Source organism: Calypte anna, chromosome 10 (assembly GCF_003957555.1).
Source record: "Calypte anna isolate BGI_N300 chromosome 10, bCalAnn1_v1.p, whole genome shotgun sequence".
In the NCBI taxonomy this organism is placed as follows: domain Eukaryota; kingdom Metazoa; phylum Chordata; class Aves; order Apodiformes; family Trochilidae; genus Calypte; species Calypte anna.
Window position 1 is genome coordinate 19,108,137 of NC_044256.1, and position 19,904 is coordinate 19,128,040.

General features: G+C 49.6%; 1 protein-coding gene across 1 annotated transcript in view; it reads right to left on the reverse strand.

The window, feature by feature from the left end:
* Window positions 1-211: 211 nt before the first annotated feature.
* Window positions 212-19,904, reverse strand: part of IGDCC3 (immunoglobulin superfamily DCC subclass member 3) — an 87,739-nt gene continuing 68,046 nt past the window's right edge. The window contains exons 7-14 of the mRNA XM_030457087.1: window positions 16,009-16,174; window positions 8,945-9,192; window positions 8,214-8,378; window positions 2,891-3,079; window positions 2,051-2,155; window positions 1,312-1,450; window positions 683-890; window positions 212-361 (exon numbers count right to left, since the gene is read on the reverse strand). Of these exons, the coding sequence (XP_030312947.1) occupies window positions 212-361; window positions 683-890; window positions 1,312-1,450; window positions 2,051-2,155; window positions 2,891-3,079; window positions 8,214-8,378; window positions 8,945-9,192; window positions 16,009-16,174 (1,370 nt within the window). The remainder of the gene's footprint in view (window positions 362-682; window positions 891-1,311; window positions 1,451-2,050; window positions 2,156-2,890; window positions 3,080-8,213; window positions 8,379-8,944; window positions 9,193-16,008; window positions 16,175-19,904) is intronic.

The window sequence follows — 19,904 nt, forward strand, 5'->3', positions numbered from 1 at the left end:
CACAAAGTTTCCAAAAGGTTGTCTACATATATATATATTTATATATATATATATATATATATATATAAAAAAATAAAGCAAAACAAAAAAATAACAATCAGACTGTAGAAATCTTCAATTGACCTGAGATTGACGACTCGTTGTAAAGACATCACCAGCCATGGGTTTGGTTTCTGGTAACTCCTACAAGAGGTTCTGAGTCTTGGCAGTTTTATCCTTCATTGGTGGGACCATGGTCGGGAGCCGGAGCCGTGGGGGGTTTTGGGAGAGGATCTGGCTGCTCCTCGATGATGCTGAACTCATCCAGAGGGAGTGTGGTCATCTGGGTGTCATCGTGGGTGGCCTGGGGGCTGTGAGAAGACTGGAGAGAGAGAAAGGGACAAGACAGTGATGGTGCTCACAGACACAGCCATGGCCATCACTGCCCAGGGAGAGAATCATAGGATGGTTTGGGTTGGAAAGGACCTTAAAGATCATCAAGATCCAACCCCCCTGCACAGGCAGGGACACCTCCCAATAGCTCAGGTTGCTCCAAACCCCATCCAACCTGGCCTGAAACACTTCCAGGGAGGGGACAGCCACAACTTCGTTGGGCAACCTGTGCCAGGACCTCACCAACCTCACAGGAAAGAGTTTTTCCTAATGTCTAACCTGAATTCTCCCAGCATGCTGCTGGACTTACCATGAGTCCCTTCTCCTGCTGCTCCTGGGATGGGGAGGCTGGGAACAACCTCTCCAGCTCGTTCATATCCAGCTGCTTCCCGTTCAAGTCCCGGTCATCCCTGTCCCTGCGAGCGGCCCCGTTCAGGACCAGGCCCGTGGCACTCCGCTGGCTCCTGGGGATCTGGGGAGTCGACAGCTGCTCCTGCACATTTTTGCACATCAGCAGCCTGAAAAATAAAAATATGGAGCTTGAGGGTGAGCAAAGCCTGGGCCTCCCCCCTCTCCCTTCCCCTGAGGCTGCCTTATCCTTCACTCCTTAAATCCTTCCCGTGAAGTCAGGGCTCTTCCTCTCGCTGTGAAATGGCTTTTGGTTTCCAGGGAGGGTTGGGGTTTGCCCCAGGGATGCTCCCAGGAAGGACCAAGTCCCTCAGTGGGCACCAGAGCTGATGGGGAGGATTTGGAGAACTCCTTCGGGGTCTTTGTGCCAGGCAGGGAGGCAGGAGCCGTGCTGCAGCCAGCACCCAGCTGCAAACACCACCCAGGTGTGTGTGGGACAAGCCCCTTGTGCCACTGAGGGTATTGAGCATCCTCCCTGGGGATACCCCCATGAGGGACCACCCCGTGGTGAGCAGTGTGAACAACCCCTACCTTCCTCTGTAGCCAAACATGAGGAAGAGGACACAGAATATGATGCAGGTGACACCGATGTGGATCCCGATGATGATGCCGGTGGCGGAGGTTTTGTTGTTCTGCTCGTCCTTCATGCAGTCACATGGTGGGTTCAGCACTGCCAGAAGAAAAGGGGAGAGGAGAAAGGTGGTCAGTGGTGGTGTTTTCCTATTGCTCCTCCAGCTTTTGTGAAGCCCGGGGCAAAAAAATGGGAGCCTGGGAGGTGCTGGGAGCCATATATGGGGAAGAGGAGAGCAGGGTGGAGGAGTGGGGAGGTCCCTGCCTGCCAAAGCAGCTCCCTGGGCAGATGCCAGGGAAATCGGTATTTACTCCAACACAGAGGACTAAATTCTTGAAGATATTCCCACTGTCTGCTCACGTTCACGGCCTCACTTTCAACTCAAGCTCAGGGGATAAAACTGGCAACTACAGGAATATTTGGTTGTCTTCTCCCTCCCATCCCAGTGCAAAAATCCCCAGGCTGACCTGCAGTGAGCTCTCAGCTTGCTACCAAGGGCCAAAGGGGATGGTGCAAGCCACAAGCCATCCCACCAGCCCCAGGTGGCCCCAGCCCTGCAGGGTTTCACTTCACTGTGATTTGTGATGCTGAAAATTAAGAAGTGGCTGAAGAGGCCACGTGGGTGTCTGGGGGAGGCCTCACCACCTTCCTGCAAAATGCTTCCCACAACCCCCCACCCAGACCAACACCCCAGCTCACCTGTCCTCTCCACTGTCTCCCTCAGGGACACGAAGCGGACGGTTGAATTCCCATCCCCGTGCTGGTTATAGGCAAGCAGTTTGACTTCATACACCACTGAGGCATCTGTTCCAGTGGAGACACAAGAATCACGGAATCTCAGACTGGTTTGGGAAAGCCCATCCAGTTCCAACCCCCCTGCCATGGGCAGGGACACCTCCCACCAGTTCAGGTTGCTCCAAGCCCCATCCAACCTTCCAACACTGCCAGGGATGGGGCAGCCACAGCTTCTCCGGGCAAGAGTCCCACCTGACAGTGAGGAATTTCTTCCTAAATCTCTCTTCTTTAAGTTTGAAACCATTCTCCCTGTCCTACCACTGCCTGCTCTTGTAAATCTCCCTGAGTGATGCCTGTTTGGGACTCACACATCCCAAGTACACATAAGATGCTGCAAAAAAGCACTTGTCACTGGGAAAGCACCCCAAAAACCTGGGGGATTGATGCAGCATCTCCTGTTTAGAATCACAGAATCATTCTGGTTGGAAAAGACCTTTGAGATCATCAAGTCCAACCATGAACCCAACTCTACCAAGTCAAACCATGTTTCTGAGCACCACATCTACACATCTTTCAAACACCTCCAGGGATGGTGATTCAATCACCTCCCTGGGCAGCCTGGCCCAGTGTTTGGTAACACTTTGAGAGAAGAAACTTCTAATACCCAACCTAAACCTCCCCTGGTGCAACCTCAGATCATTTCCTCCTCTCCTGTTGAGTGGCTGTGCAACACACCCAAGCTCTCCCACCACGCCAGCCCCACCCAGGGGCTGTCACCAGCTGTCAAGCTGTCACCACACTCACCCAGGTGGGTAATGTCATAGGTTGTCACGTTGCTGGGCAGCACCACTGGCCCGGTGTACTGGGAGAGGTGGACCTTGCGGTAGTACAGCTTGAAGCCTTCATGCTGACCCAGTTTGATGGAGGGCTCCCACGTAGCCTGGACAGCAGTGCTGTTAATGACTTTAATGAAGAGGGATGGCATGGCTGGGACTGAAACAGAGAGAGACAGACAGTGGTTGCATGGTGAGAATTTCCCCAGCAGCTTTTCCCTCTGGTCACTGCACCAAAACACGTGCTGGATGAGATGGAATAAAAATCAGAGCAAACCAAATCCTGGCTTAGCAGCTTCCAGCTTCTCCAGGGAGCTGCAGGACTTCCCTAGGTTGGGTTCAGGAAACCAAGAGGCTGATTTTATACTCTGGTTGCAATCTGATGCTCAGCTCCCTCAGGTCAGGGCAGGAATGCAGCCACTTTGGCAATGCTAGTCCCAAATTCCACTTCTCTCCCCTCACCCTGAGGGTAGTGAGGACCTTTCAGGATGATAAAATCCCCCAGGGAGGAAGGAACCAGATGGGATGGAACTGGGGACATCCATCTTAAAAGCCTGCTAGCTTCCTGCACTGGCTTGCAGGGTGCTCTGGAGCTTCCTCTCCCTGTCAGCTTTAGGAGAGAGGTTTGGGATCCTGTGCATTAACATCCCTGAGGATCTGAGCAGCTGGAGATCCCTGCACACCTCTGGCTGGCTTATTTCAGCAGGCAGGCACTTACCTGGCCTGGGAAGGGAGGGTTTAACTGGGAAAATGTCCCTGCTGCTGCCCAGCATCACCAAGACCTGATTCAAAGCCCACCAGGATGTTTTTTGACCTGGTCAGTGCCTCCAAACCCTGCCCTCATCCTCAGCGTGTGCTGCAGCAGTGTACAGGGGGGGTCACAGCCATTTCATCCCCAGGTCACCAAAAAGCTGCCCAGCCCCACCCTGCCCCATCAGCCTGGGTTGAGAGGCAAAGATTTGCAAACCAAAGCCAGTTCTGTTGTGCTGCAGATACCTGGGTTTGCCAAAGCTGGTTCTGCACATTCCCTGCACAGCACTGGGGCACACAGCACCATGGTTCCTCCAGGTCCCTTCCTCCCCCTTTCCCTCCCTTTTCTCATACTCTGATCACACCAAGGCAGAGCTGTGTCTCAGCAGGATATTGCACCAATCTTTTTGTTTGTTTATTTGGTTTTGTCACCTCATTTCCACAGCCCCCCACCCCTCCCAGGCCAAACTCTCCCATCATCTCCCCAGCCTTTGGCACCAGTCAGATACAAAGCACCCGGAGCTGCAGGCTCTGTCCTGGAACTGGGAGGATTTTTGGACATTTCTCTACCAAGCAGTGAGCTCAGATAAACCCTGCAGCAAAACTCCCCAGCAGAATCACAGAATGGTTTGGGTTGGATGGGAACTTAAAAGCCCATCCAGATCCAACCCCCATCCATGGGCAGGGACACCTCCCACAGCCCAGGTTGCTCCCAGCCTTCAACACTGCCAGGGCTGGGGCAGCCACAGCTTCTCTGGGCAACCTGGGCCAGGTTTGGGAGGGAGCTCAGCACATGTGATCAGTGGTGAAAAGCAGATAAAATGTGGCTGTGATGAGCTGACCAGAGCTGAAAAGGGCACTGCCTCCTCTGAAGAGCAACCACACAACAGTTTGCATTTTCCCAGACACTGAGGGCTCAAACTTTCCCACAAGTAAATTTAGGAGAAGTAGAAACATCTCTCCTGGTGAGCAGGAGGGTCTGAGCAACCCTGTCTCTTCCCAAATGCCCTCCAAATAAGCACAGGGAGAAGAACCAACCCCTGCTGATTGGTAAGCATCTCCACATGGATTCAGGAGGAAAGACTCAGAGAGCAGCTGTCCTGGATCAGGTTAATGGGACTGCATCCTGCTTGAGTGCTGCCAAGGGACAAAAATGGGTTGAAGTCCTAGGATTTATTCTGATACCATTAATAGGAAGGCCAAGCTCCACTATTTCTGGGTGCAAAGCACAGAATAAACTCTATTTATATCCAAAAGTTCTCCCCAAGGCTGCATGTTTTTGCAATCCAATTAAATTTATTTTTTTTCTAAGCCTCCCAGTTCCCTTTAGGGCAAAATTTGGAATTTTTCTGAATCCCTCCTTTAAGAAGCTCTTCCTTAATGCATCATTTTCCAAATCCTGGGTGAAAACATCCCAGAAAGGGAAATCACATTATCCCATGGAGAAACACTGAGGTGGGGCATCCTGCTTTGTGAAGGGCTGGCTTTATTTTAGGCTTCCGTTGCCTTACATTTCATAAAAACCACAAGAATCTCTCTCCTTCAAAGTATAGAATATATAGTGTTTATTCAAGCTTTGATTGTATATATAGATAGATATGGATAATATTGATTATAATTATGCACTTGCTGGGTGCATGTGCTGGTTATAATGTTGTTACACAAGTAAGTGTCTACAGGTGGAGTAGATCTGCACCTGTGTGTAAATATATGTGCTTCACAGAAGTATATAGAAGACATAATATGGATCTGCTATAAGTGAGACATCTCCCTCATGCTAAGGGCTGGGTTTTCCTCTTCCGTGCTGTTTGGAATTTTCCCCAGGTCATTTCAACTTTCTTCTTGAAGGCGTCTTTAGCCGAAGGTGACTAAAGGAACGGTCTTCATCCTAGAGAAATGTCAAAAAGTCCTGGAGAAAACCCTAAAAAGCATGAAAAGACAAGAACAAGGAGTGTGTGCTGCTCAGTGGAGTGGGGAGGGTTTGAGATTTCAAACATCGTGGGCATTGGTGAAGCGGCGTCAAGGAGATGGAGGAGATGAGAGGACCTTCCCAGTGAGAGAGGTTTGTGCAGGACAAGGTTCACTTGGGAGGTTTCTCTTTGGCATTTTCCCTTCTATTTTCCATCTGAAATTATAAAGAAAGGAGCACAGCACCTCAGGAAAGCTTCAGAGGCTGCAGCCAAGTTCTCTCAGCATGTTGCTACCCCTGAAAGCCAAGCTGCCCAAGCTGTATTCACCAGTATAACACGGTCACTCAGACCACTCTCACTCCAGCAAAAGCTGCCACAACTCCACAGAGCTGTCCCTGGCTTCACTCACTGTGTCCTTTCCATGCCAGGTGACACAGGGACTCCTGCCACCATGGGGCTTGGAGGACATCTCCCTGCACATCTCCCATGCCTTCTGCTCAGCCAGGATGCCAGGGAAAACCCATCTTTTCCCAAGGCTGCTGGCACAGCTCCAGGGGCTGCAGGACAGGCACAGCTCTCCTGTGCACCTTGGCTTGGCTGTGAGGAGATGCAAATCTGCAGCAAAACCTTCATTTGGTGACAAAAGGCCCAGGATGCTGCCTGCCTGGCCCACTCACTGTGAGCAGAGGTAACAGGAACCCAAGTCAAGCAAAGAAACCAACCCAGCCAGAGCTGGGGCTTTTCAATCTCTTTTCATCTTCGTTCAAGCTGGGGTTGAGTGAGCTTAACCAGGCCAGTCTGTCCACCCTGAACGTGGAGCGAATTGCTGAAGCTTCCTTACACAGGACAAGCCCTTCTTAAAGACCAGCAGAGCAGGACAGTGATGCCTGGAAACTTCAAAAAGTCAGGGAATTTATGATCCTGTTACTGGATCTCTAGCTATTCCTGTCATGATTGAAATAATAATGACAGAAAGTCTCCTCTAGCTTGACCCAGACTTCTGCAGAAACACCAAGCCCTATGAGGCATGGCTGGCTTCTGGCTCCAGTAGCTGAACTCAGAGCATTGGGTCAGGGAGCTTCAAGCTTTGCTTTAGCCCATCCTTCTGTCTCTAAATTAGAAGGAAAAACAAACTCCAAGGATGACTGATTCCTTGCAAGGAAAATAAACTTGCAGGGGTACAACCCAGCAGGGTGAAGATTCATTGGCAGTGCTGCTTAAATGCTGTAAAAATATCTACAAAGGCTGAAAATGGAACAAGAACTGGGTCCCCCCACCTAGAAGCCAACTCACTAATTCATTTGATCCCAGATAACATCCCCAAACTCATGGTGCTCTCTGCTGCAAGCTCCTCATTGCTGAGTGTTGGTCAGAATGATGATTACTGCACCCAGCTCTGGTGTCCCCACCATAAGAAGGACAAAGATCTGTTGGATCTGAGTCCTCTGAGTCCAGAGGAGGGCCACAAAGATGATCCAAGGGCTGGAGCACCTCTGCTACAAGGAGAGGCTGAAGGAGTTGGGATTGTTCAGCCTGAAAAGAGAAAATTCTGGGGGAACCTTAGAGTTGTCCTCTTATACATGAAGGGAACCTACAGGAGGCTTGAGAGGGACTTTTCCTAAGAGTGTCCAGCCACAGCACAAGAGGGAATGGACTTAAACTGGAGGAGAAGAGGTTTAGACTGGACATCAGGAAGAAGTTCTTCAGTACAGAGGTGGTGAATTGCAGATTGCCCAGAGAAGCTGTGGCTGCCCCCTCCCTGGAGATACTCAGGGCCAGGCTGGATGAGGCCCTGAGCAACCTTGTCTGGATGAGAGGTGTCCCCTCCATGGCAGGGAGGTTGGAGCAGATGATCTCTAAGGTCCTTTCCAACCTCAGCCATTCTATGCTTTTATGATGTGATGCTCCTAAGAAATTTGTCTCTGTATGTGAGGTGATTCAGAGATCCAGAAATCTGTAGGAAAACATTCCTAAAATGCCATCTGACAGATCACACAGGGCCTGGGGTTTCTGTCTGGTGGCTGTGTGTGAGGGGCCTGCATTACAGCACCCACTTTCTTACTGGGGAACTGGTGGCCATGGCTGGGAGGCCAACCTGGGGAAAAAAGCCTTGGAGACCACCTTAAATTCCCACTGACAAAGAAAGCTGATTCAAGGCAGGGACTTCTGGGTCAGGACCACCCAGCTCTAGTGTGATTTCTCCAGGGTAAAGCAGAAAAATACCAAATTTTTAAAGGTATGGCACCCATCAAGTAAAAGCTATAAGTACCAGAGCTGCTGGAGGATGCCAAGACACTGTTTGAGCAGAAGATCTGCATTCAGCAAGCGGGAAAAACCATTTAGGAACAGCCCAGAGCAGCTGCACTGCATGAGACCCAACAGACTTCCACTCACCCCCTGCTCCAACATGGGCTGTGAGAGGCTACTCCACAGTTACACCAACCAGCCAATCCCTGTGTCACAATACAAGTGACTTTTACACAACCCAGAGTATGAGGAGGAGAGGGAACAGAAAACACCAACACCCCAGGGCAGGTGCCCAAACTCCCCAGAATGGCTGTCAGGGTGATGGGCACTGCTGCTGCACACAGGGGGTTTCAGCATCAGAAAGTCCAAGCTCAAAGAGTTCCTTACCTTCTCCCAGGGTGCTCACCACGGTGACTTCAGAAGCTTTGCTGGCCCCCCGGGAGGTGTAAGCCTTGATATAAAAGCTGTAGCTGGTGGAGGGCTCCAAATCAGTCACCAGCTGCTGGAAGGTGCTCTTGCTGACAGCCTCCTGATACTCCATCTCCACAGGATCTGAAGGCCAAGGGAGAGAGAACAGAGCAGTGTGAGGTTTTGCAAGAGGCAAAGAGAACAATCAGGTATTATGTGCTGTAGTTTTGGTCCCTAAGGTAGGTGTGCATCTGCCCACATCATTTTCTGCTTACACTTCTGTGGGCTTTGCCAGAGACCCAAGCTGGCAGCAAGATGCGACTACACGGCTTCACCCACCCCACCCTTTTGTTTTGCTCTGGTTTTTTTTTTATTTATTGCAGGGTTGCTTCCACCTCTTTCAGGTCTTTCAGAACCATGGAAGTGGTGGAGAACATGGGTGGCAGCACTGCCTACCACAGCCCAGACCTGGACTACTGAATTTTGGGAAGGGGAATTTTTACTTCCCAAGGAAAAATTGGTGCCCAGGGAGGTGGTGGATTCTCCGTCCCTGGAGGTTTTTAAGAAGAGACTGATGTGGCACTCAGTGCCATGGCCTGGGAACCACAGTGGCAGTGGATTAAGGGTTGGACTTGATGATCCCAGAGCTCCTTTCCAAGCCAAATGATTCTGGGATTCTGTGAAGGCTGAGGATGCTCCGGGCACCGTACCTGCAGCTTTCCGGATGTGCAGCACGTAGCCAATGATCTCCTTGGTGTTCTGCAGAGGTTCTTTCCAAGACACCTGGATGGTGGTGGCAGAGACTGTCTCAGCCTTCACACTCTGAGGAGGCCCAGGGAGCCCATCTGCCCACAGGACTGTCAGGCGGGCGCTGGCCTGCGTGGAGCCGGCGCTGTTCTCAGCAATGCACTGGTAGATGGCTTCATCTGCCTGGTTGATCCCATAGATGGAGAGGGTGCTGTGTGGGGACACCAGAGGGACCAGACCTCATCAAGGGCTCTGCAGCAGACATCACCCCAGCCACACCATGACCATGACGAGCACCCCCTATGCCTCTGTTGCCACCAAAAGCTTCTGAGAAGCTGTGGGCTGATGGGGAAGGAAAAACCCAAGAGGTGGAGGTATTGTTACCCAGATCCCCAAACTGGGCAGATAATCTCTGTCCCCACTTGCAGAGGTCCAAATACATCCAGGTGGAGATACTGGGTGGGATGAATTAAGCCCTGAATTAGGGAAGATCCCAGCCACACTCCAGAGATAGAGAGCTCTATAGCAGTGCATCCATACACCCAACCAGCTTTAACTGGCTCTGTTCCAGCACACACCAGTGAGACCCATCCAGGCACATGGTTAAGCCAAGTCTAATGAAGTACAGCCAGAAAACCCACTGCCTCCACCTTCAACTTAGAGCATCACCCATCTGTGCACCACTCTGGATTAATCCCTATTTCTGCATCTGTATTTCCAGTCCTATCCAGCTCATCTGACCTCAGGTTTGCTTTTGGCTTGGCATGAACATTTGGGAGACCACAACACCTCCAGGCTTCAGCATCATCTTGCTGCTTACACCAAAGCTCACCCAAGCTTTTTGCTTGCTAATTTTCTGTCAGAAACAACCCAAACCCATCCACCACTTGCTTCTAATAAATTATTTTCTATTCCTATTTTCCTATTCCAGGTAGGACTTGGGACTTGAATGCACAGGAGTAAATCCCAAGCCCCCTGGCAGATGCAAGGGGCACTTTGTGGCTTCCAGGGAGTCAGAATCAAAGCTGCCTTTTATGTAAATTAAAATTCATAAATGGGAAGTGGAAATGATAAATAACCTGCCACTGCCTGCCTATATGTCAGAGCAAATGCTTCTTCTAATTGCAGCAAAATATTGGTCTTCCTATATTAAAATTTATTATTGCTGTTGATTGAACGTTCATATTTCTGCCTTGCAAATGATCAAGGCCATGGTGAGTGAGCAAACGTTTAACAGTCATCTAGTTATGTCCTGGTGCCTTTGTTTCCTTGGAAACATTGTAAATGGAATATCAAATGTGATGGTTTCAGCTGATATGGTGATTTTAGAGAATCAGCCCTAAGCTCCTCATAGCCATGGGCTCAGCCTATCTGATTAAATGGAAGGAGAAAGGCAGAGCTGGGAAGGGGGGTGTGGGGAAGAAGGACTCAACGTGGGGCTCAACTGTGTCAACAAGGGCTGGTTCCTGGGAGGACAGATGGCAGGAGGCAGGATTACTCCATCCAAAAGCTGTCCTCACAGCTCAGCACAAAGCAGATGTGTGGAAGGAGCTGCAGCTCTTCCTTTTGCCCTTTCCACCCAGGGATTATTTCCAGGCAGCCGCAGTGCATCTGGGCACCCAGGAGCAGGGCAGCAACAAGCAGTATTTATACTCCCCTGCTTCCCAGAGTACTTATTTGCTTTACAGGAAGAGAGGAGAAGATCTTGGAAATCACCAAATCATTAAGGAATGATTTGGGTTGGGAGGGACCTTCAAGATCATCCCACTCCAACACCTCCACCATGGGCAGGGACACCTCCCACCAGCCCAGGGTGCTCCAAGCCCCATCCAACCTTCAACACTGCCAGGGATGGGACAGCCACAGCTTCTGGGGGCAACCTGGGGCTCAGCACCTTCCCACCAAGATGCAGAAGGGAAGAGAGGAAGAGAGGGAAGGCTGTTGTGAAAGCACTGCAAGGATGCAAGGAGCCTGACAGCAACAGAATAATGCAGAGCCCTCTCAGCCCTCTCCCAGGAGGATTAGGGGCTGAGCAAAGCTCCTCTCATGCAACACAAGTGATGTGCTGGACCTCAGCAGTCCTGGAGCAGGACAGCACATGGCCACTAAAACCTGGAGCTGAGGAGAGCCTCAGACATCCCCAGCTGCCAGATGTCCCAGGGTGGGTGATAACACTGTCACACACACAGTCAAGTCAGAAGAAATAAGCAAATTTCCACAAAGTGGCTGTGGCAGGTAGCCTGAAACTTGCTTTGTTGGCACAGCTGGGTCAGCATTTGGCCCAGCAGCAGGTCCCCCTTTTCCAGGTTTTGCTGCTTTCTTTTGTTTTTTGTTTTTTAAAGGAAACTCAAACAAAAGGAGCACACATCGTTGCCACGCGGGGAGGTGCAGAGTGTCTCTGGGTATCAAGCATCTGAAATATGCAGTGTGTCCTTTTAGTTCTTCCCATCAACAAAGGGGGAAAAAAAATAATCAAATCTGTCACTTTGGGACATCTGCTGTTGGAAAACTGTCCTGCCCAGTGCCAGCCTGGCAGTGCTGTGAGCCCATCAGAGGAGGTGAGATGCCAGAAGGCTTTCTGGTGGTCACCAGAGCTGCTGGGAGAGCAGAGGGCTCCATCACATCTCCAGACAATGCCCTGACAGGCACTGATGGAAGTGGGGAGAGGAACTGCTGCAGATTCACACCCGGCTGAGCTGAACCCAGAGGCCTCTCCAAAAGCCCTCAGTATTCCCAAGCTGTCTCCTGGTTCCTAGGCAATCAGGATGACTGATCTGACTCGGGTCAAGGGTCTGGGGCCACTGACCAGAGATCAGCTTTTCCAAAGGCTCTTCTGAAAAAAAGTCTGAGAACTGGAGGAAGCCTCTTCAATCGATTCAGCAGCACAAAGAAGAGGGGGCCCATCTGGAAGGACAGCAGAGTGCGTGCACACAGGACCACAAAGGAGGGAATGTGATGAAATTAATGCAGAGAGCAGGTCCTGCCTGGCACTGACAACATTTGAAGTGCTGGCAGCTCCAGAAAGCCACCAGAGCCCCAGTCCAGATTCCACATTCCCCGTGCCCTGCTCCACCTCCATTTGTTAGATGAATTAAACTAATGGATGGACCTGATGATAGGAGGGAGCAGAAAAGCCTTTACTTCTCCAGAGAAGCACTAAACATGTCAGGAACAGCCACTGGAAAGGGCAGGAGATATTCATGCTGGTAGGATGCTTATGCAGACAGGTAGGAGAGGAACCTGCTGCTAAATGGAAAGTCCCCCAAACCTTTTCCCAGCATGGGGGACAGGTGTTGGAGAGAAGAAAGACCCAGCCTAACCCAGGGGAAGCTGATTTTAGGCTTCCTCAAGACAGGCTCAGTCCTGCCTTGAAGGCTCCTGCACAAGGACCATTCTCCACAGATGTATTTTGTTGCATGCAACAGCTGGAAAAAACATTTAAAAGCTGGAACTGGTGACACACCTCAAGAGCAGCTTGGTGGAGCAGCATGCAGAGGAGAATCCCAGCTTGGTAGCAAAATGATCACAGCTATGTGAGGAGGAGAGGCTGCTGGCTCTTCTCTGTAGGCTGCTGCAGATCCCTTCTGTGGGATACAGCTGGGTGATCCCACAGTAGGGGATCCCTGCTTGGAGCAGGGAAGGTGGGATCACACTGATGCCCCACTGTGGGGCTTTGGGTGTTCATGCAGAGACCCTCCCCATGAAGGCCACTTCCATGTGTCTTCCCAAAGTCAAATCCATAAATTACTCTTAAATCAGGAGCAGCTGGTTCACATCCCAGTCCTCTATGTACTTATTTGTCATGCTTCTGGGAACTGAAATATGATTTGCTTGATTGTGTCCTTCCCATAGTCACCTCAAACCTGATCCATAAATAACCTGCAGGCTTGCCTCTCCTCTCCCAAGTTGTCCAAATCCCAACAAATTCAATAGTTTTTGGGGGGTGTGTGCCATGATGGGATGGACAAACCCATTTGCTCCCAGCTAACATGGGGTTTATGGATAAAAAGCCACCTTGGGAATGACAGGCTGTAATTTCCTTGGGTTTGGTACCAAAAGGATTGTCCTGTTCCAAGTTCTTGCACGAGGATTAAGCAATGTGATGACTGCAAGGAAAGCAAAGTTGTCCTGAAGTTTCTTTCTGAAGGAATATTTTCTCTCATGAAGCTTGAGCATTTGCAGCCTTTAAAGAGAGTCATTTCCAGAGCACTAAACCAAGTGCAAACCAGTGAGGAAGAATTAAAAAAGGACACAGAGAAGGTCACAGAGGAAAGCAAACGCCACCTGATCCCAGCTTCTAACGAAGCCTTTCTCCAGTGCAACAAATGAAGTCCCTTAATTATCATCTTGTAAATAAAATCTGCTTGGAAAAATCAATATTTAGAGCTTGCCTTCTCTGGAGATGTTGGCCTTTGTTCCTTGCTAGTTGGGCAATGTAAAGCCCATAGTGTGATAGACTTCTAGGCTGAAAATTACCCTCCTGAACCTGACTGGGTCAGAGCAGGAAAAGCAATAAACCTTTCAGAGCAGTTATATGGGTGCTATTTCATGCTTCCTTGGAAATTTTGAAGTAATAACCAAGAAAACATGATAGCACACAAGCCCACAATTAACTTGGCCAGTAACCACCCCTTCCTCCACTTGCTTTCCAGCTGGGTTGGAGACACCAGGTGGGAATTTTGCTGGAAATGCTCATTCCACCTCTCAGGTCTTTGGATTATGATTATTCCAAATCACCCCATAAAAATGTGAACAAAAAATGGCACCTCTGATCAGAGGGACAGACTCTGTGTGGCTGCTGGATACAAGGACAGCTCCACCTAATCAAAAAGGAGCTTCTCCATCTGAGTCTCACCACAGCAGCTACCAGCTCCATCCCCAGAGCAGGGACTGCAGGGCAAGGCAGCCTCTTCATCAGCTCCTTCAGTGATTTTTTTTTTATTCACAGCTTTTAATGGAAAAGCCCACAATTCCCCACGCCTGAGCCTTCATGCATTTTTCATTAACAATTACCCCTTCCCCCAGAACTGCTTTTGATTTTTTGCTAATCATCAATTGGCTATTTTGTTCCCACACAGCTGGCATTTTCAAAACACCACCACCACCTCTGGAGAGGGGACAGCTGAAGGCTGATCTTTAATGCTGATGTGCCCAGAAACTGTCAACACATCAGGTGATGAGAATCCACATCAGAGGGCACCAGGAGGGAAGAAGTATTTACTTATTGGAAACAGCCTGTGAGGCTGATTTGATTGTGCTGAAAGGCTGGAGGTTGCTTGGCAAGTGATTGTCTAATGTTGTACCAGGAGCCACATCCAATCTGCAGTGAATCCAGCCCTGAAGCTGTTGTCCTCAACACTGATGGGTTTTGGAGGTCCCCTGACCTTGAGGCTTTGCTCTCCTTGGGTTTGTGGTTGCTGCTTAGGAGTGACAGTGTGGGGTGACCTGGATGCCAAAGGGCCCTTCACAGCTCTGTGAAGCGATGGTTTGATGGACAGATCTTCCCATCAGCTGTGGGTTTGTGTAAATGGGAGTATTGTGCCTCAAGAGGAGACTGTTCTTGCAAAGCTCACAGGAGCAGAGCAGCATCATTTTAAATTAGAGTAAATTTAGACTGGATGTTAGGAAACACTTCTTTATCATGAAGGTAGTGGGAAAATGGAGTAGGTAACCCAGGGAGGTAAAGACCTCATCTCTGGAGACGTTCAAGGTGAGGCTCGATGAGGGTCTCAGCAACCTGACGTAGTTGAGGGTGTCCCTGCTTACTACCTCTAAGAGGTCCTTTCCAATCCCAATTATTCTATGATTCTCTGATCTCAAACACACCCTGGTCTGCAGGTCTGGACCTCACTTCTAGCTGTGTTCATTCACAAGAACCAAGTTGCTCATCATGATACATCTTGCAATCAAATACCTCATGATATGATTTGGGATGACTTACTCTTTTTTTTTTTTTTTTTTTCTAAAACTCCCTTTGGGAACATTCAGACTTTTATTGCCATATTAAGCAGAGTTTTAATCCAAATGAATTTTCTAGGAAACCATGTAATCTAATTAAAAAGCTCATAGTGCAGTTTAGTAGCTTCATTACTAGTAGATTCGAGATTCATCTTTACATGGACAAATATTTTCCAAGTGCAATAGACTGATAAATCCAAGGCATAATCACAAACTGATTCTGCCTGGAACTAAGTGGGTTACAGCACTTAGTCATGCCCATGAGAATGAAACAAAGAACAACTTGAAAAAGCTCAGGAAAAAAAAAACCAAAACAACCCAGTTGTTGATCTGTTTGCTTCAATTCATGGAGCACCCAGCTTTGCTGTACCAGCAAAAGCATTTTTCAGACTGACAGCTTTGGAAACCACCAGGCACAGCCACTTGCCTGGAGCTTGGGGGTCAGAGCAGACCAAGAGTAGAGCAAGAGAAGCCAAAAGTTCAACATGGCTGAGTACGATGGCCTTAGGGCTCAGCTTTACAATCATGTTACTATAGCTTGAGAAGATGCCACGTGTCAGCTGAGCCCCAGGAACTGGCTGAGCTCCCTGTGCCTCTGCCAGATGTGATGTAACCTGATCATTCAGCTGGCAGTGGGAAAGACTGATGCTAAATTGCATTAAATGATTGCCATAAGAAAACGATTAAAGAGATGTTTGCCACCCTTTTCAAGGTGCTGCAGCAGCAGAGATGCAAACTCTCTGCACCACTCGTGCCCCTCTGCCTCAAGCACATCAGTCACTGTCCAGTGTGACAGGACTACAGTGAAAATGCTTGTAGGGCACACCAGGACATGCTGCATGCCCCACTGCTTTCTGCCAGCCTTCACCAAACAGCCCAAAATGAACCACAGCTGTCTCAAACCCACTGTCTGTGTAAAAGCTGAAGCTAACAGCTAAATTGCTATTTATCCAAGAACACCACCTGCAGGAACAACCATTTCTGAACCATCAAGTAGCTCCACACATGGTAACTCCAAATTGACCCTAGGGAATGGCACAACCCCAGCAGCCAGCACATGAGGACTTACCTGTTATTATTCTTCAGCTTAATGTGGTCGCTGGTCTCCAGGATCTGCCCATTCCTCAGCCAAGTGATCTGTGGTGGTGGCTCCCCTTGGGCCACACAGGTGAAGATGGCAGTTGTCCCCACGGGCCTGGAAATGGACTGGGGATGCTGCACAAATTCTGCAGGGGCTGCAAGGAGGAAGAAGCAGCAGGGTGAGAAAAGTGATGATGATCCTACTTTATTCTGGTACAAAGAGCAACCTCATAGCTTGGCCCTCACTGGGAGCAGATAGCCATGGTTTGGGTGGTGTGTCTGTAATCAATGCAATGATGCAATTTGGTTGCCCATCCTGGTAGCCATGGCTTCATAGAACACACTTGAAGGTTAGCCCAGTGCTGTGTGGAGAGCCAAGTTGGGTCCTGTAGGCTTCAGGCCAACAGCATCAAGGTCTAAAGCCCCTCTCCTCTCCCCAGTCTCACACTATCCCTAGTCACAAAAGACTGGAGAGGCTTTTTTACCTCAGATTTGCAGTTTGGGACCCTTGGGGTCCTGCCAAGCCTGGCAGATCACCCCACCATCCCTCTAACTCACTTTCTAACCAAACATTTTCACCTTTCACAATAACATTTTTAAAAAGAAAATTATGTCCCCCCCTTCCAGGAGCTGACACAAGATTTAAAATCATCTATCAGAACAAACAACACTTCAGTCACCTGAAAGCAGGGCCTGAGAGACTCTGCCAAGTAGAGGAGCTTATTCAAGCAGTTACACTTCAAAGGGTAAAATGATAAATAAACCCCACGTTGCTGCTGAAGCCTAAAATCAGGTGGAAGCAGCAGCAACGAAGATGAACAGAGGAGCCCATCCACCTTGGAGAAGCTCCCTCTTTCATTTTTAATAATCAAAGGGAAGTAAAAGCATGGCAGGTGTGAGGGAAGTCAGCAGCAGGGGGGTGTCTGCCAGCAGAGTTTATTGCCAGTATACTTCTGTTGGCACTGGGGTCTACTAATGAACCTGATCTCAGCAAGATAATGGACACACATCTCCAGAACCTCCTGCTAAACTTCCCTAGGTGCCAATCGATTCCTTATCCTTCTTTTTCCTTCCTACATCCTTCCCCACCCCCTGCCACCTCAAGACTTAAAAATTAAAACTCAGGACAGGTTTAATAAAAGTTGGATATTATTCAACTGGATGAACAGTGGGAAAAGCCCCTCTTGTTCCTTGCAGTGGAACAGACCCTTTGTGGGGTATGGTGAGAGCATCAGAGACTTGATTTAAGACTTATTTAACCTCCTGCTTCTGGCTGGTGTAGTTTTGTAGATATAATTATTGAGCAAGTGGCTCTGCACCTCCCTGCTTCCACCCAGGCTCCTGAGTTGCACCCACAGTACTCGTAGGTGCAAAACCCTGGTGCCAAGGAAGGACAAAGCCACCACACAGCACTTTGCTGCAGCTTCATTAACGACCCCACCACCTCTGCCTACACCTCTGCCTCCTCCCACCCCTTCCCCAGCTTCACCAAATCTCAAACCTGCCATTTGTTCCAGCAGAAATTAAGTTTAAACATGGCAAGAGGCACCCAGCATAACCCTTCTGGAATCACCAGTTCCCCTTGTCCTGCCTTATTAGCCCATGTCAAGAGGGACTGATTGGAGCTGGTGTCACGTGTGGCTCATGGGGTGACAAATGTGCAGCTGCAGCCACTGGCTGGGTGCCAGTGATGCTCTTTGGGTTCCTCAGGTCCCTGCTCCCCTCCAGCAGCCCTCCTCCTCTTCTCTGGCTCATTAAACACAACCAGATCAAACTCCCCAGCCCTTGTTTAACTGGTTTAAGCTCTCAGGGGAGCAGGAGGCCACTCCTTCCATGGCTCCCACCTCTGCTGTGTTGAACTGTCCCTGCCTGGTGGCATCCCTTGGTGTTTCCACATCACCTACTGTCATGCTCCTGGGAGGATGCTCCAGAGGGTTCAGGAACTTTAAGCCAACATCCCAACAGATGAGATCCAAGTGCCCATTGGCCTCTGTGGCTTTTCCCAAGAAGGAAAACGTGGGCAGGAGGGGGACTGCTCCACGAGGCACACTGACCCAACACAGCAGGTACCAAAGCTGGTTTTGCAGCATGAATTCAGGGCTAAACTCAAGGACAAACCAAGTACCACAGGGCTGAGCCTCAACCACAGCAACCACACTACATCTGCTGCCAAATTCAAGCCTACAGCCAAGGCTTGCACTGCCAGCAAGCAAGAACAATGGAAGAAACATCAGGAAACCCAGTGGTGGCTGGATCTGCTGGACCAAGGAGTACTGCCTGGTCCTGCCAGCAGAAAGCAAGGGGAACAAGGCAGTCATTGTCAGCAAAGCCTTCACAACCCTGTCCTTAAGATGGGCCCTCGTTTAGGAGATGGGATCTCATTTTTCTGCATAGCTTTCGGGAGGAAATGAAGCGTGGAGTGGAGAACACTGGTGACCATCTGGCCATTCACAGCCCATCAGTTTGTTATGACACCAGACACATAATAAAGCACAAAAGATTGCACAGGAGGTAGAGAGAAAACGCTTTGATATATTTTCTTTTTTTTTTTTTTCCCCTCCTTGCCTCCTCTTCCTTTGCACCACACACACACACACTCACAACCCTCTGCTTCAACCAGCGCCGCCTTTGGCCCTTCCACAACTCCCCCCGTGAGGACTTTGATTTGCAGCCCAGCACAAAGCAATATTCAAATGGCCAGGCTGGGATCTGAAGAGAAAATGGAAACTTTCTTCTGTGAGAACCTTACAAAAGAGATCAAAGGAGCCTAAACGGCCAGGGGAGGGAGGGAGGGAGTGGGGGGATTGATGCCTTTGCTTCTGAAGGGAGGAGGAATTCCCTGGAAGACAGGAAGACAGCATCAGATGATCTGAAGGAGAGCCTGAGATGAGAAAGGACATTACTGCTGAAGCATGAGGAGAGCCCTGAGCCAGGACACCTCTGCCTGTGTGGCTGCAGTGATGGGGATGAGGAGCAGTGATGGGGACAAGGACCATTGATGGGGAAGAGGACCACAGCTGGCAGCAGAAGGGGGGGTGTGGTCCAAGTCCCAGCCTCCCACTAACAGGAAGCATCACCCTTTCTCCCCCAGCTTCCCACCTATAAAAAGTGCTTCCTTCAAAAGACAGGGGGGAGAGTTAATTTGTGCCTCCAGGCACTTCAAGGGCCCCTGCATAAAAGCTGCAAGTACCTGGCCTGGTGTGCTTTGAGGACGCTGTATTGTCCCAGCTCTGTGCTAACTTCCTCTCCAACCAGGCTTTTGAGAGCCCGTTCTTTGCTTTTATTCTCTTTAGGGATGTAATTTGCATCTCTGACATCTCCACAAAGATAAAACCCACAGTCTCCCACGTCAGTCATTGCGGGTGTTTTCCCCCCAGACAAACCTGAACAGTGATCATTTGTACCTCTCAGCTGGAAAATTCAAGCAAAATGAGATTGGGAGGAAGGAAAAGCTGCTTCCAGAGGGCAAACCTGGGATGAATCCAGCAGCCTGGCCAGGCTCTGCCATTAAATCCCCTGAGGAACAACAGTCCCCCTCAAAGAACATGAATATTTTATGGCTGGGCAATACAGGTTGGGGTCCTGGACACTGCAGCTCATGTCTATACAGCAAAGGACACACTGGCCATGCTTCTCCATTCCCCTGTCCACTTCTCTGCTAATACTGAAGGCAGGAGCCTTCCACCATAAGGCCAGGTTTCCACAGCCCTGTGATTACCATTCTAGGGGCAAGTTCTCATCTTGGTTGCTCAAGGGAAACCCCCCAGGCAAATCTATCCCAAATAAACTCCAGCACCAGACCAGCTGATGTTCAAACTTACAAAGAGACTGAAAACTGCCAATCTGTAGTGATGAGAAGCTGTGCTACCTTTCCTTCCTTTCACC